The following is a 14,269-nucleotide window of genomic DNA, read 5'->3' as shown; positions in this document are numbered from 1 at the left end:
AATTAAAGGTTCTCTTCTAATAATATTTAGAGATATAACCTATCAATATGATTTTTTTTTATCGATGTGGGATGAAATCCATGAATAAGGAGGGCGTTAGCGTTATATAAGGTTTCATTGCTCCGACTATGTGGGATAAATTCAATCTATCTATTTGGAAAAATAAAACTAGCAGATGTAGATGGTGGGTTTCGAACCTTAATCGCAAAGATAAAAGATAAGGGTGTTAACCACATGAACAACACGCTACATGTGTTATAATTATGCGGAACTTATTTATATTATAAACGTAAAATTTATATTTTAATAAACATTTTCTAAAATCGGTTTGGTTCGGTTTCTTTCGTTTTTACCATATGTGAAAACCAAACCCAAACTGAAATTTTCGGTTTTTTAAAAATCCAAACTCAAATCTTCGATTTTTTCTTTATGGTTTCCGTTTTATCAAATTCCATGTTCGATTTTGCTCACCCTTGCAAAAAATAAAAAATAAAAAAAAATGTAACTAAACATACACAATTGTAAAACACTAAGGTAGTGTTTGTTTTTTGTCTGCAGATCTGCGTGACATCTTCTGTCTGCGCCGCGCAGACCACGCGCAGACATTAGCCTTCGCAGACCGTTTGTTTTTTTGAAGACTACAGACCTAAAAATGTCTGTGCGACCTCTTCTTGGCGCAGATGTGGACTAGAGTCTTCTAACATCTTCAGACATCTTCTAGCCTAAAAAAACATATATATCTTTATTTTTTTTTATGTTTTTTTTTTAATTTATATTTTTTCCAACTTTATTAATGATAAACAATTTGAAAAAAAAATTGCAAAACTTAAAAAAAAACGTTCGACGATACAAACATGATATTTTTGACAAATTTATAAATAAAGATTTATTACAATAATAGTCGTTGAAGTTGTTTATATAAATATGAAAAAAAAAATCATAATATATTCTTATATTTTTTTGCCAAATTTTGTAAAACATTATTTAATACAGTATCGTCAATTTCTCGAGAAAATATTTATGGTATGTTTTTAGTGGATTTAATTGAAAAAATCGAAGTTTATTTCCATCCATTTATGTATCAAATTCTTTGATCACTAATTATAATGTTTAGTTATAACATTGCAACCAAAATTGTTGGTTTTTATTAAATATATACGTTAATTTATACAATTTTTATTTTTATTTTTTATACAATAATACATAAAAGTTGATCTAGATTTGTTAATTATTTATAACAAATTCATAAAAATATTAAAAAATCACTTTGAAATTTATAAAAATCAGTTTATTTAGATTTCAGTTTATTTTAGTAGCTCGCAGATGTTAAAAAAATAAACAGTCTTCTTTTTTCAGACTGCAGACGTTTGGTCCACCTCTTCTACTGCAGAGGTCTACAGATATGGTCCGCAGACTGCAGACATTTTGCCTCAGAAAAAACAAACAGCACCTAAAACTTTATTATCCTTCCAAGGTTAACGATCGTTAGAAAGACACGAACCGAACAACTTTTGATTACCGGCCATAATTATTTTTTATTGAACAATTTAAGTAAATCTAATGATCAAACGTATATAAAAAAAATACGACTATGAACAAAAAGTTAATAACGATCTTAAGTCATTTTCCCTAATAATAAACTAGACAAATCCAAGCCGTTGAGGAGAAAAATAAAGAGCCGTCAGATCTAGGTCACTGGTGAATGATAGGTTTAAATTCTTCCGCTTGCAAACCCTAAAACCCCTTTCGTTCCGCCAGAGAGAATTCGTTCGGCAGTCGAAGATGGTGCAACGTCTCACCTACCGCAAACGCCATAGCTATGCTACCAAATCCAATCAGCACAGGGTCGTGAAAACCCCTGGTACACCATCCATTCAATTTGCAACTCGATCATAGTTTACGCAAATGTATATATTTTTTGATTTCTTTGGTTGGTGGTAATAGGTGGAAAGTTGGTTTACCAGACTACAAAGAAGAGAGCCAGTGGTCCGAAGTGCCCTGTAACTGGCAAGAGAATCCAAGGGGTAATGCATATTCTATCTACATCTTTCATTGAAATATTTAGATCATACACCTGCAACTTTCTTCATCCTGTTTCATTTCCAATCCGCATTCAGTATTTGTAGTTTACGATCTGCGAATGCTAGTGATGGATTTCATCTCTGGTAAACTTGATAATTTCTTCTTCGATAATGTTTAATGGTGGATTGATACGAAACTTTATAGAGTTTGTAAATTTGCAATCGCAGGCTTATAGTTTCAATCCATGACTTACAAACACCCTTCAATCTGGCATTTGCATCAAAAGTTGCATCTTTCTGATACATTAGATCGACTGCAAATCTTAATTTTGCTTCTTCAAACTGAATGTTCAGCTTAGTGTTTGAATTGTCTTTCGACAGATTCCTCATTTGAGGCCTACTGAATACAAAAGGTCTAGGCTATCAAGGAACAGGAGAACAGTAAACCGTGCCTATGGTGGTGTGCTATCTGCTGGTGCAGTGCGTGAGAGGTTTGTGCAAAATCTTCTCTTTGCAAAACCTATAAAATTTGCAATTTTTTGTTCAAAATTGTTGATTTTTGTTGCAGGATCATTCGAGCTTTCTTGGTGGAAGAGCAGAAGATTGTGAAGAAGGTTTTGAAGATTCAAAAGACCAAAGAAAAGCAAGCTGGAAAGAGTTGAATCAGGTTGGGAAACAAAGATATTTTGAGTAGTAGTGTGCTTTAAAGAAATTTTGATATGACACATTGGTTATAAGATGTGAACTTATAGATTCTTGTTGAAGGTATTGAATGAATTTGAATTTGCATGAGGTGTTATTATTGCATTGTCATGGTTTTGTTAAGTTACTGATTGTTGATTCTTGCTTTCATTGTTTTTTGTATGTTTGATGAGAAAATCAAACTAGCTTGAATCATCAGCCTTCCTTTACTTATCATTAACCAAAATATCAACAAGTGAACTTACTGAATATAACCATATTCCATCTTGCAAATTTGAGAAACATTTATATTAAAGTCAATTTTAGTTTTCACCAAATTTGTATTAGTAGAGAGACATTGTCGAATGATGTATTCATGTTTACCTCTATTTATATATTAATAATATAATAGTATTAGCAGGGTTAAGATAAATCTTCTAATGATAAATAATAAGTTATTTTTTATTGAAATATGTTCGCAGGGTGTGGTTGGAACTAGAATTCCATTGTAATTTTGTAATGTTAAAAAGAAATCAGTTTAAAAATGAAAGTGAAATTATGAACTTTGTATGTTTGTGGAAGTTCCAAGTGTGAAGTTCCAATTGTGAAATCAGTTTGCAGATCAGATTGGTGCTGGAATTATGAACTTTGTATGCTGAAGTCTTGAACTTGTATGCTAAAATATAATTTTTTGAACTTATATGTTGAAATCAACAACTTTATTAAGATATTTTTATTAAATAACTATATGTATCCAACAAAAGATAGAACAAAAAGATAATATTGTAATTTTTATCATTCAACACTACCAATCGTATATATAATCAAACACATGGTTTCATTCAGAGATGGTTTCAGGCAGAGCATATGACTCGGTCAAACTTCTAACTCAATCAGTAGCTATGGGACAATCTCTTAGATGAGTAAATTGCATGAGCTAAAAAAAAGTTTTAAAAAGTCAAGTAGTAGATGCTTTTGGAAATCTCTTTTTTGAAGGTAATTCAAAAGTTGTCTTGAAAAATCCTTTTGAATTTGTCAAACATATTTTAGATATATTGGTTTTCCAAAAAATTAAAAAAATCAATAAAATTGTTTCGAAAAACAATCTCAAACACCCCTCTATTGGTTAAACATAGATTTTGATTTATTCTTATTTCTAACACCCTCTATTGGTTAAACATAGATTTTGATTTATTCTTATTTCTAACTATATTATCGTTAATTATGTTTTTTTAAAAATATTTTGACAATTTCACTTATTAAAAAATAGTTTTAAACCTTTCCAATAACAAATAAAGTTGTTAAACTTTTTATTAACAAATAACGATGACAAATAATGGTGTTTAACATTTTAATTTACAAATGATGATGCTTAATAAAATCCAAATATATTATTAGTATGTTAGTAAAATTAAATAAAAAAGATTATCAAGTAATAAAAAAATTTACATTAATTTGTAGGAGTTGATCAATAAAAAAATCTAAATTAATTTGATTAAAGATGAGTCATTTACTTGAACCATATTTATCTCGATTATAAAATAATATAAATATTGATATAAATTTGCCAAGCATTATACACCAAAAAGAAACATCGAAAGCATTTGACGAAGTATTGGACATGAGTTTTGGCTTGATTAGGAACCAAAACAGATCATATGATATAAAACTTTCATGACATGCTACAAGTTTAAAAGATGCTAACAATAATTTTATATTGTATTTATTATTCTACGAGTTACTTAATAATTACATATATTTATCAAAGAGTTTCTAACCCAACAATATTAGGTGGTGCCCTAGGTCGAGGGTTCAAGTCCCGTTGTAGATATAAGTGAAATAGGTGTTAGCTTAGAAGTAGATTAAATTTGTCGGTTCCAAAAAAATGATACACATTTAATAATGATTAGCAAGTTAAATGAGAACGACGTTTGAAATAAGTTAAATGGTGTCACCACTAATAAAAATAAATTTAGAAGATATATCATAGTGTTGCATCAAATATTTATGTGCGTCATCTTTTTGAACCCAACAATAAACGTTGTTGTTGTTGAACTTTTAATAAGTTGAATAGCACATGGCTTAGGCCTAACTCATGATGACCCCACACAACCCATATTTGACATGTTTTTATTATAACTAGGAAATGCCCAGTCGCGCCAAAGGCGCGTTTTTTATTTGTAATAGTAAAAAGTCACAGCGCCATTGGCGCAGGTTCGAATAAATTTCTTTCACAACTTAAGCAATTGTTGTTTGAACCTCAAGAAGCTTTTGTTTGTGGTCTTGGATACAAGAACACAAATTTAAAATTTTTTGTTATGCAAACCTGTAACAAAATAAGAACTATTAAATAGTTTCGATTCTTATAATTCACAAAATTATGGGATTCTAAATAAAATTGAAACTCACTTGAACATAAACTTAAATAGAACATAAAGGTGAAGATTCTACTTAAACCTTGATTGATTAGTTTTAAACTAAATAATTTTTTTGATAAGCTTGAAATTGTTAATGTCAGACAATTTTTTATAATGGATATCATATGATATAATAAAAACATGACAGTAAGTCAATAATTTGTATGTCATTATTTTGGAGAAAATTAAAAGATTTGATAAAAAGGTATAATAATAATTAAACTAAAGTTTTAAATATCTATAATGACTTTTAAGAAACATAGAACGACAATTTTTAAAACATTATAAAGACGAATGTGTGGGACATAGAGGCGTGTAGTGACAATAGTCAATAATAATAATAATAATAATAATAATAATAATAATAATAATAATAAATTATGGAATATATAGTCCAGGGACTGTATTGTAATTTTCGTAAAATCAGTTTTAGTAAAGGAAATTGTGTTTATGGTTAAAACCGGCAGCATGTCAAACCTAACAGACCAAAACTGACAACTTTCGAAAGTCTTAATCTTCTTCCCCATGTAAAACTGGAAAAACTTATGTGGCAAATTTGTAAAGACAAAAAACTCATAAAACAACAATTTTTAAAACACTATAAACACGAATGTGTGGGACATAGTGGCGTGTAGTGACAATAGTCAATAATAATAATAATAAATTATGAAATATATAGTCCAGGGACTGTATTGTAATTTTCATAAAATCAGTTTTAATAAAGGAAATTGTGTTTATGGTTAAAACCGGCAACATGTTAAACCTAACGGACCAAAACTGACAACTTTCGAAAGTCTTAATCTTCTTCCCAAAACTGGAAAAACTTATTTGGCAAATTTGTAAAGACAAAAAACTTATGTGACAAATTTGTAAAGACAAAAAACTATACTGTTCCCTAAACCTCTTGTGCTTTAATAAATACATAGAATTTCAGTCTTTATAAAAGACAAAAAAATTTATGTCAAGAATGGGATTCGAACCCATGCCCTTTCGGACCAGTACCTGAAACTGGCGCCTTAGACCAACTCGGCCATCTTGACATGTTTGTACGACTCTCTTTATTATGATACACAAATATACAAATCTTATTTATTATACAAAAGTGTAGCATAGCATCCATGCATTCCTCATTATGTTTTTTTTTATTAGTTGAATTCTCTTCCCCTTTCTGATTACTTTATTCCCCACAATCATATGTCATAACTCATAACCATAATCGCAGGAACTTCCCCTTCCTCCGTAGATGTTCTAATTTCTCCAACCAATCATGCTTTGATCAAACGAAACCCCCCATAGATTTCCATATATTTCTCTTCAAGATCAGTAAGATTTTCATCTTTATCGTATTTTTTATGATGATTCTTTTGGCCAAGCAGAATTTCATTATAACTCAACTTGTTTTTTAACGACTGTTCCCAAAAATAATTCCATGAATCCAACATTTTCCCTTTATTTGATTCAGAAATATACCCTTTCTTCACTGTGTTTATAATGCCCAGTCCACCTAAGATACGCGAAAGCTCAAATTCTTGGTAACCACGAACACAAAGATCTTGCTTTTCTGTAAGTTTTATTCCACTCAAAAAAAGAAAAAAATCACATTTCTAGAAGATACCTTGTTTTTTGCAACTTCTTTTTATATAAACAGGATAAGGCTTGTTAGAGATGTAACAGGGCACTGTAATGCATGTATGATTCATAGCTATCAAGTGTTCGATCAAATTACTCAGTGGTGGATACTGGATAGGGTTTAAGAAACTTTGTGTATCAATATTTTGATTTTGTCAACGAATTTTGCAGATCAATCATGGCAACCAAAGGGAATACAGGAGACAACAGGACTCGTAGATCTTTTTCAATCTTCGTACTATTTGGTTTATGTTGCTTCTTCTATCTCTTGGGTGCTTGGCAAAGAAGCGGTTTTGGGAAAGGAGACAGCATAGCTCATGAAATAACAAGAAGAGCCGATTGCAGTGTCGTTTCAAATCTAAACATCGAGACACACCATGGTGTTGGAGTAAAAAACCATAATGATTTACGATCAAAAATCAAAGTTTTTAAACCATGTGATGATCGATTCATTGATTACACACCTTGTCATGATCCAATGAGAACTATAAACTATAAAGAACGACATTGTCCTCCCAATGCTGAAAAGCTACGCTGTCTTATTCCAGCTCCAAAAGGGTACGCAACACCTTTTCCATGGCCCAAAAGCCGTGATTATATCCCATTTGCTAATGCACCTCATAAGAGCTTAATAGAAAAAGATACTCAAAGTTGGATACGACATGAAGGAAAAGTTTTTAGGTTCCCTGGTGGAGGACCTCAGTTTCCTCATGGGGTTGATGCATATATTGATCAAATGGCATCTGTTATCCCATTAGGGAATGGACTAATTAGAACTGCTTTAGACACTGGATGTGGGGTGAGTATATCATTACTTTAAGTCTTTAAGTTGATGTTCCAATGTTTGAAACTATGTTTTTAGTCATTTGCTCATTTGATGATTACAATTTACACATAGGTTGCAAGTTTTGGTGCGTATTTGTTCAAGAAAAATGTTATAACCATGTCGTTTTCACCAAGAGATTCTCATGAAGCACAAGTGCAATTTGCTCTGGAAAGAGGTGTCCCTGCTTTTATTGGTGTTCTTGATACTATAAAGCTTCCATTTCCTTCAAGATCCTTTGACATGGCTCATTGTTCTAGGTGCTCAATTCCATGGGCCCAAAATGGTATATGCCCAAAAACAATATTTAATTTACTATATTCTTGAAAAATCTTGTATAATATAATTGATCATATGAGCACAGATGGAAGCTACATGATGGAAATTGACCGAGTTTTGAGACCTGGTGGCTATTTTGTGCTTTCTGGCCATTTGGAAGAGGAGCAAAAGAAAATTGATGAGATGGCTAAAGTTGTTTGTTGGGAGAAGAAACACGAGAAGGGCGAAATGGTCATTTGGAGGAAGAGAGTCAGTAAGGATCATTGTCAAGAAAGAGAGTCTCATGTTAAAATGTGTGAATCCACAAGTGTAAATGATATCTGGTATATAATCTCAACAACTTTTCAACTTCCAATATTCGAATCAGACTAGCAGTTGCAGTGTGGGCCACTGTGTACCTGATTTACATCTGACATTTAGGTACAAGAAGATGGAAGCTTGTGTAACCCCTTACCCAAAAACTAACAATTCAAATGAAGTTGCACCATTCCCACAAAGACTTTATGATGTTCCTCCAAGAATTTCAAGTGGCTCCATACATGGAATCTCTAATGAGTCATTCAAAGAAGACACAAAGTTATGGCAAAAACATTTGAATGGTTACAAGAGGGTAAACAAAATAATCACCTCAGGGCGTTATCGTAATATTATGGATATGAATGCTGGTGTTGGAAGTTTTGCTGCAGCACTTGAATCTCCTAAATCTTGGGTTATGAATGTGGTCCCCACAATATCCAAGAAAGACACTCTTGGTGTCATTTATGAGAGAGGTTTGATTGGCATATATCATGACTGGTAATATATAAAAGAAAATGTTAATTTATTTATTTATTTAACATGGCATCCAATTATAAAAAAAATGAAGTTGGATTTCTTTTTTTTTTTGTTTATTTTTAGGTGTGAAGCATTCTCCACATACCCAAGGTCATATGACCTAATTCATGCTCATGGTCTTTTCAGCTTGTATAAAGACAAGTAAGTTGCAGGAAATAGCAAAATACTTTATTCTTTTTTACTTTTCTTTTTATATATAATGTAAGTAGGTTGTTATTTTGGTGTAATCTTTTGGAGTTATTAATGGTAAGAGATACTTGCAGGTGTAGCTATGAAGAGATTCTTCTAGAAATGGATAGGATTTTAAGACCTGAAGGAAGTGTAATAATTCGTGATGATGAGATTGAAGTGATGAAGGTGAAAAAAATTGTTTCAGGAATGAGATGGAACACAAAAATGGTGGATCATGAAGATGGCCCACTTGTTTCAGAAAAGATGTTGTTTGTAGTCAAACAATATTGGGTTGCAGGTGAAAATAACTCACCATCTTCTAGATGATAATAATGATTTTTTTTTTTTTTTTTTTTTTGAGGGTATTGAGAAAGTCATGAATATTAGGGAGGGTGGTCAACTATGATTATTATCAGTTGACTTTCATGTAGTAGGGATTTAGATTGACTTTTTAATACTATTAACACCATGTTTTTTTTTGGTATACAGTTATACACATTGGGTTTCAGTATTTTCTTAGTTTGGGGTTCAAAACTAACATAATGTACAAGGGTAAACAACAATTTTTTATGCTATTTATGTATGGGTAGTTTTACATTTATCTCATTCAATACTTGCTTTTCGTACAACCTTTTATATGTGTTTCTCCAAATTTGACTATTTTGACCATCTAATTAAACATTTCATTGAATCGGTATATATCGAATGGATATCTAACTTTTATCCAATTTTACATCTAATTACAACCAACAAAAGTATCATAGATATTCTTAAAAAGAACATCCATTTCAAAATATTAACTTTACATATTCAATAAAAACCAAAATATGATAACAATCAATAGTATTAAAAGTTCAAAAGTGCAAAGCTTCAATCAAAATACAATAAAAATCCTTAGTTGCATATGCGATTGGATGATAATTGTATTATAATTTGACGATAGTAATTGGATGATAATTGGAGTATAATTAGATATTTCAAAATATTAACTTTACATATTCAATAAAAACCAAAATATGATAACAATCAATAGTATTAAAAGTTCAAAAGTGCAAAGCTTCAATCAAAATACAATAAAAATCCTTAGTTGCATATGCGATTGGATGATAATTGTATTATAATTTGACGATAGTAATTGGATGATAATTGGAGTATAATTAGATATATTCAATCGGATATATCCAATTGAATGATAACTAGATATTCAGTTGGATAACTACTGGATTGGATCAGTTCGGTTTTGAATTGGATAAGTTTTTTTATTTACACCCTAAATTCCATCCTTATATACATAAGATCTCACTCCTAAAATAGACTGATAACAAAAAAAGTTAGGAGAATCAAATCTACACATAACATATTACATATTAGGCAACAGAATCATAGAATCCGGTGAATAATTATAAAACCCAAGGCCATACATTATACATACCATGAATTCAAGAAGTCAAAAGTCAAAACAATCGTACTTCTCTTTATGGCGACTGAAGCCAATTCTAAATCTACAGATCTCCGTGTACCCTCGTTTTCCTGTTATCTTAAACCCCATCAACATAAACTTAATGGCGACGATTTTCAGCAGAAGAGAAATTCTGGTAAGCCAAAAGAGAGAGGTAAAGTTAAAGCCTTTATTAAATGGTTTTTCTGCTGTGCGACTCCTTGTTTGACCAAGAAAGCAACGTCTGTCAAAGTTAAAGATTATGGAACAAAAAGAGACCACTTTGCGTTCCCAATTCTAAATCCTCCCAGAGTTTTTGACCACAGAGGAGACATGATTATGGAGAAGAAAATTACGATTTTGACCTTGGATGCTATTGAAAAGGACGACATGAATAATGCAGTCTGTGAAGGTGATGATATTACAAGTGAGAGCAGCTCAGATTTATTCGAGATAGAATCTGTCATGTATATAGATAGGATTACTAACAAATCGAAGCATTAGTTACACATGTAAGTAAGTGTCTTTTTCGAAGGATCAAATTCTAATTCTGCTTATTTTTCTTATGTTTATGACTCGTATTTGGAGAATCTTTTTACTTCTCAAGAGAACTGCATTAAGCAACATGTTTTATACAGTTATATTCTGCTATTACATCTTTACATTTAGAGTACTTGGAGAATATTATGTCTTGTTGTTTTAATGTGTCCCATCATGTTCCATGTTTTTAGTGGATTACAAAATTATAATTATCGACATCGGTCTCAATTCTAACCTACAACCGTGAATTAGTGGTCAATAATTCGCAGGGTCGGAGGTCATTTTGTCATGTCCTTAAAAATGTATAGTTATGTGGAATGAAAAAAAAATATAATAAATGGTCATTTTAATGAATAACTCTATTAAAATTTTAAAGATAAATCATCTATGGGTACCAAGAGTGATGTTATGCCATTTTAAAGTTTTTTAAGCATACTTGATAGAAATTTAAATACCATGTTAACATGTACTTATAAAGATTAAAGATTGGAGATATATAATAATTTTCAGATATGAAATTAAACACCACATGAAAGTCTAGCACAAAAATGTCCTTAGGAGAACATGGCGCGTTCTTGGTCTTAATTTTCTTCGATGTTAACATTGTGTTCGTGGTACTGGGATATGATTTTCCTAAAACGTCATTTGTAGTTTTATAACTTTTAATCAATTACAAAATTCAGAAAAATAGTATAAATTATAAAACGACACTTTTGTAGAGTTTTCTACCTAAGGATGGTGTTTTTACCAAAGTCTAGTTGTGGACTCAACTGGCACTACCATTGAGCAAGACACTTGAGACCTCAAATTATCTAACTCACCTAGGTATGCACCATTCAAACCCAAACTGACATGGCTACTAAGGCCCAGACAACCATCGAACCCATCTTCAGTCTGAACAATCATAACCAATAGATCGACAGATACGGAAACACTTGCCATGGATCATGGTATCAAACCATGTTATCTTCCCCGACCAGCTCCTTAGAATCCCTGGAATTTTCCTCGATTCGAGTACGGATCATGTACTTCCAGTAGTACGGGCCCAATACGACCTTCCACACCTATCCATACTTTTCTCAAGAATCATCCTGACTCCTCTAACTTATCTACTCATAATAAAATCACAAAAACCCACTAAACAGCGCACCATGCATACTATAACACTTCCTAGGCTATCCTAGGATCCACACCTCACCCTGCCATCAACTACCGAAAGACCCCCATTGGTGCCAGTTAACTACTTCATGAATACAATCACATGCAACATAACTTAAATAATCTTAGATTAAAAGATTCAACCTTACAACGGTTGGACTCAGACAAGAGTTGTGCAATAGGACCAAATCCTTCACTCTAAAATTATTTAACCCATGCAGCATGTGACTTAACGTATTCAATTAATAGTTAATTCACACCCGAAAGAGTCCTACAAACAATAAGCAAGAAAACTCTATATGAATAAGGCATCATACATTAGACAATTCTATCATTCAATTCCTGAAGATCCATACCCTACAACTAGCATGCAGTTCTACCATAAACATCATGTCAAATAATAATGTGGGTAACATGACGTATACTCTTTTTCTCTGGTTGATCTTACACATCGCATCCTTCCTTGGTTACTTTTGAAATCAATTTTTTTTTTGAAACCCATTTTGAAAACCTTTTTGCAGTTCCTTAGTTTAAGTATGGATTCACACAAATGTTCATCCAATTCTCTCAAACCAATGCTCTGATACCAACTTGTAACATCCCAAAAATCAGAGTAAATTTTTATTTTTCAAAAATTACCCAATAACCATAATTGTTTACAAAACCATTGTTTCAAAAGTGTTGATCAATAATCAGAATATCCCAAAATCCAAATAACACAAATCTAAAGGATGTGCACGATCACGCTTTCGCCTTGCCATGGTTATCTGAAGTACCTGAAACAATAAAGTGAAACTGTAAGCCAAAGCTTAGTGAGTTCTCCAAAAGTACCACCACACAACATAACATATACAAACAACATGCATATATGAGCCTTTAGCCTGACTGGACCGCCTCCCAGGGCCTACAGCCTATCTGGACCGCTCTCCGAGCCTTAGACCTGACTGGAACGCCTCGCATGGCCTACAACCTATCAGGACCGCTCTTCGGGCCTTCGGCCTCACTGGACCGCCTCGCAGGGCCTACAGCCTATCCGGACCTCTCCGGGTATCTTGGCCTTTAACACAAAGCAGGACCGCCTCAACCCAACAAACCATAACATGTCGACATATACAGTAACAAGCAATAACCAACAAGTACATATAATCATACATAATTACCAATCTAACACATACTTAGTGAACACAGGTAATCATACAGATCTACAGATCACTACCGCAATGCAACATCCTATATATCAGGATACAGATCTAACATACCACTATAGCATGACAACATCCTATATACCAGGATAAAGATCTAACAGATCACTACAGCATAACAACATTGGTGGGTGTCGAGACCACCAAATAAAAAAAAACCTATATACGACAACATACAAAAATGAATTGTAGTAGCGGTAATAGGGATCGAATCCACAGGGATTGGTTCGAATCAAATCTATGCATTCAGTTTCTACGAACTAAAAAAAATATAAAATGATATGGGGGTTTTCAAAACGTTAAATGCGATAAAAACTATTTCACAAAAATAACAAAAATGGAAAAATACAAAATCTATAAAATAAAACGTTCCAATATCGGGATAAATCACAAGTTCAATTAGTTGACTAATCATCATAAATTTGTGGTGCAATGGGTTTAATGGATACTAATTTGGCTATAACAATCTAAGAAGCTTGAGATCACCTAGACTTTTCTTAGTTAATACAATGGTTAGAGAAACTCATAACACATTTTCTTAGTTAAAGTCACAATTTCCATGAAGCATGTAATTAATGAAAATTAACTAGCATTAAGATTTAAAAGTCACCAAATCCAAGAGGAGTCAAAATGTTTCACTACCATATTGGAGAAAATATTTTCATGATTGTGTGAAAGATAAGCAATCACAAGAACCATTTGTCACTTGTTAATTTGATGATCTATTACGTAATCAAGAAATTAACCAACTAATTAAACATTCACATATCTAAACTCATGATTAAAGACATATGAACATAAATAGATGTTTTACTAGAAAATATTTTCATAGAATACCATCAAAACCCCACAAAATTATTCATAATCAATTAATTACTCCATAGATTCACCCAATATTGAAAATAAAAACTAACTAGACAAAATAATAATAACAATAAAAAGGATAGAAATTATACCAATACCGATTACGAAATGAAGATGATAAAGCTCCTTGAAATCGTCACTTCTTGTTGCTCCAAAAAACTTCATTCATAATCCAAGTATTAATACAAAAATCAACCTAACCTAATCTAATT

The 14,269-nt window shown here is 31.9% G+C and overlaps 2 protein-coding genes, 1 long non-coding RNA gene and 1 other non-coding gene across 5 annotated transcripts; 2 read left to right on the top strand and 2 right to left on the bottom strand.

Moving 5' to 3' along the window:
* The first annotated feature begins 1,710 nt into the window (after nucleotides 1-1,710).
* On the top strand, nucleotides 1,711-2,813 carry LOC145116967 (large ribosomal subunit protein eL34). Its single transcript, XM_079053263.1, has 4 exons — nucleotides 1,711-1,861; nucleotides 1,945-2,024; nucleotides 2,403-2,512; nucleotides 2,590-2,813. Exons 1-4 carry the CDS (start codon nucleotides 1,783-1,785, stop codon nucleotides 2,681-2,683), a joined length of 363 nt encoding a protein of 120 aa, XP_078909389.1. The 5' UTR covers nucleotides 1,711-1,782; the 3' UTR covers nucleotides 2,684-2,813.
* A 3,265-nt stretch (nucleotides 2,814-6,078) lies between these two features.
* Nucleotides 6,079-6,159, bottom strand: TRNAL-CAG (transfer RNA leucine (anticodon CAG)). Its single transcript has one exon. It is a non-coding gene; the product is annotated as a tRNA-Leu (tRNA).
* Nucleotides 6,160-6,286: 127 nt separating this feature from the next.
* LOC145117539 (putative methyltransferase PMT2) lies at nucleotides 6,287-9,498 on the top strand. Of its 2 annotated transcripts, XM_079053831.1 has the most exons (8): nucleotides 6,287-6,442; nucleotides 6,582-6,682; nucleotides 6,920-7,547; nucleotides 7,647-7,857; nucleotides 7,936-8,173; nucleotides 8,271-8,645; nucleotides 8,748-8,825; nucleotides 8,948-9,498. In XM_079053831.1, the coding sequence occupies exons 3-8, from the start codon at nucleotides 6,927-6,929 to the stop codon at nucleotides 9,180-9,182; spliced, it is 1,758 nt and encodes a 585-aa protein (XP_078909957.1). In that variant the 5' UTR covers nucleotides 6,287-6,442; nucleotides 6,582-6,682; nucleotides 6,920-6,926; the 3' UTR covers nucleotides 9,183-9,498. The 2 variants fall into 2 exon arrangements, with proteins under 2 accessions (XP_078909957.1, XP_078909958.1); XM_079053832.1 differs by lacking the exon at nucleotides 6,582-6,682.
* LOC145117540 (uncharacterized) lies at nucleotides 8,159-8,637 on the bottom strand. Its single transcript, XR_013712702.1, has 2 exons — nucleotides 8,478-8,637; nucleotides 8,159-8,398 (listed from the first exon to the last, which is right to left on the bottom strand). It is a non-coding gene; the product is annotated as an uncharacterized LOC145117540 (long non-coding RNA).
* Nucleotides 9,499-14,269: the final 4,771 nt, after the last annotated feature.

This window comes from Lactuca virosa, chromosome 5 (assembly GCF_052849685.1).
Source record: "Lactuca virosa cultivar CGN04683 chromosome 5, Lactuca_virosa_CGN04683_v6, whole genome shotgun sequence".
Lineage (NCBI taxonomy): Eukaryota > Viridiplantae > Streptophyta > Magnoliopsida > Asterales > Asteraceae > Lactuca > Lactuca virosa.
The sequence above is the reverse complement of the archived record's forward strand: the minus strand, read 5'-3'. Positions and strand labels throughout refer to the sequence as shown.

Coding starts and splice junctions, on each gene's coding strand:
- LOC145117539 (XM_079053832.1), top strand. CDS start 6,927: ATGGCAACCAAAGGGAATACAGGAGACAACAGGACTCGTAGATCTTTT. Junction 8,646..8,747: donor ATTGGCATATATCATGACTG/GTAATATATAAA, acceptor GTTTATTTTTAG/GTGTGAAGCATTCTCCACAT. Junction 8,826..8,947: donor TTCAGCTTGTATAAAGACAA/GTAAGTTGCAGG, acceptor AGATACTTGCAG/GTGTAGCTATGAAGAGATTC.
- LOC145116967 (XM_079053263.1), top strand. CDS start 1,783: ATGGTGCAACGTCTCACCTACCGCAAACGCCATAGCTATGCTACCAAA. Junction 2,025..2,402: donor CTGGCAAGAGAATCCAAGGG/GTAATGCATATT, acceptor GTCTTTCGACAG/ATTCCTCATTTGAGGCCTAC. Junction 2,513..2,589: donor GCTGGTGCAGTGCGTGAGAG/GTTTGTGCAAAA, acceptor TTTTTGTTGCAG/GATCATTCGAGCTTTCTTGG.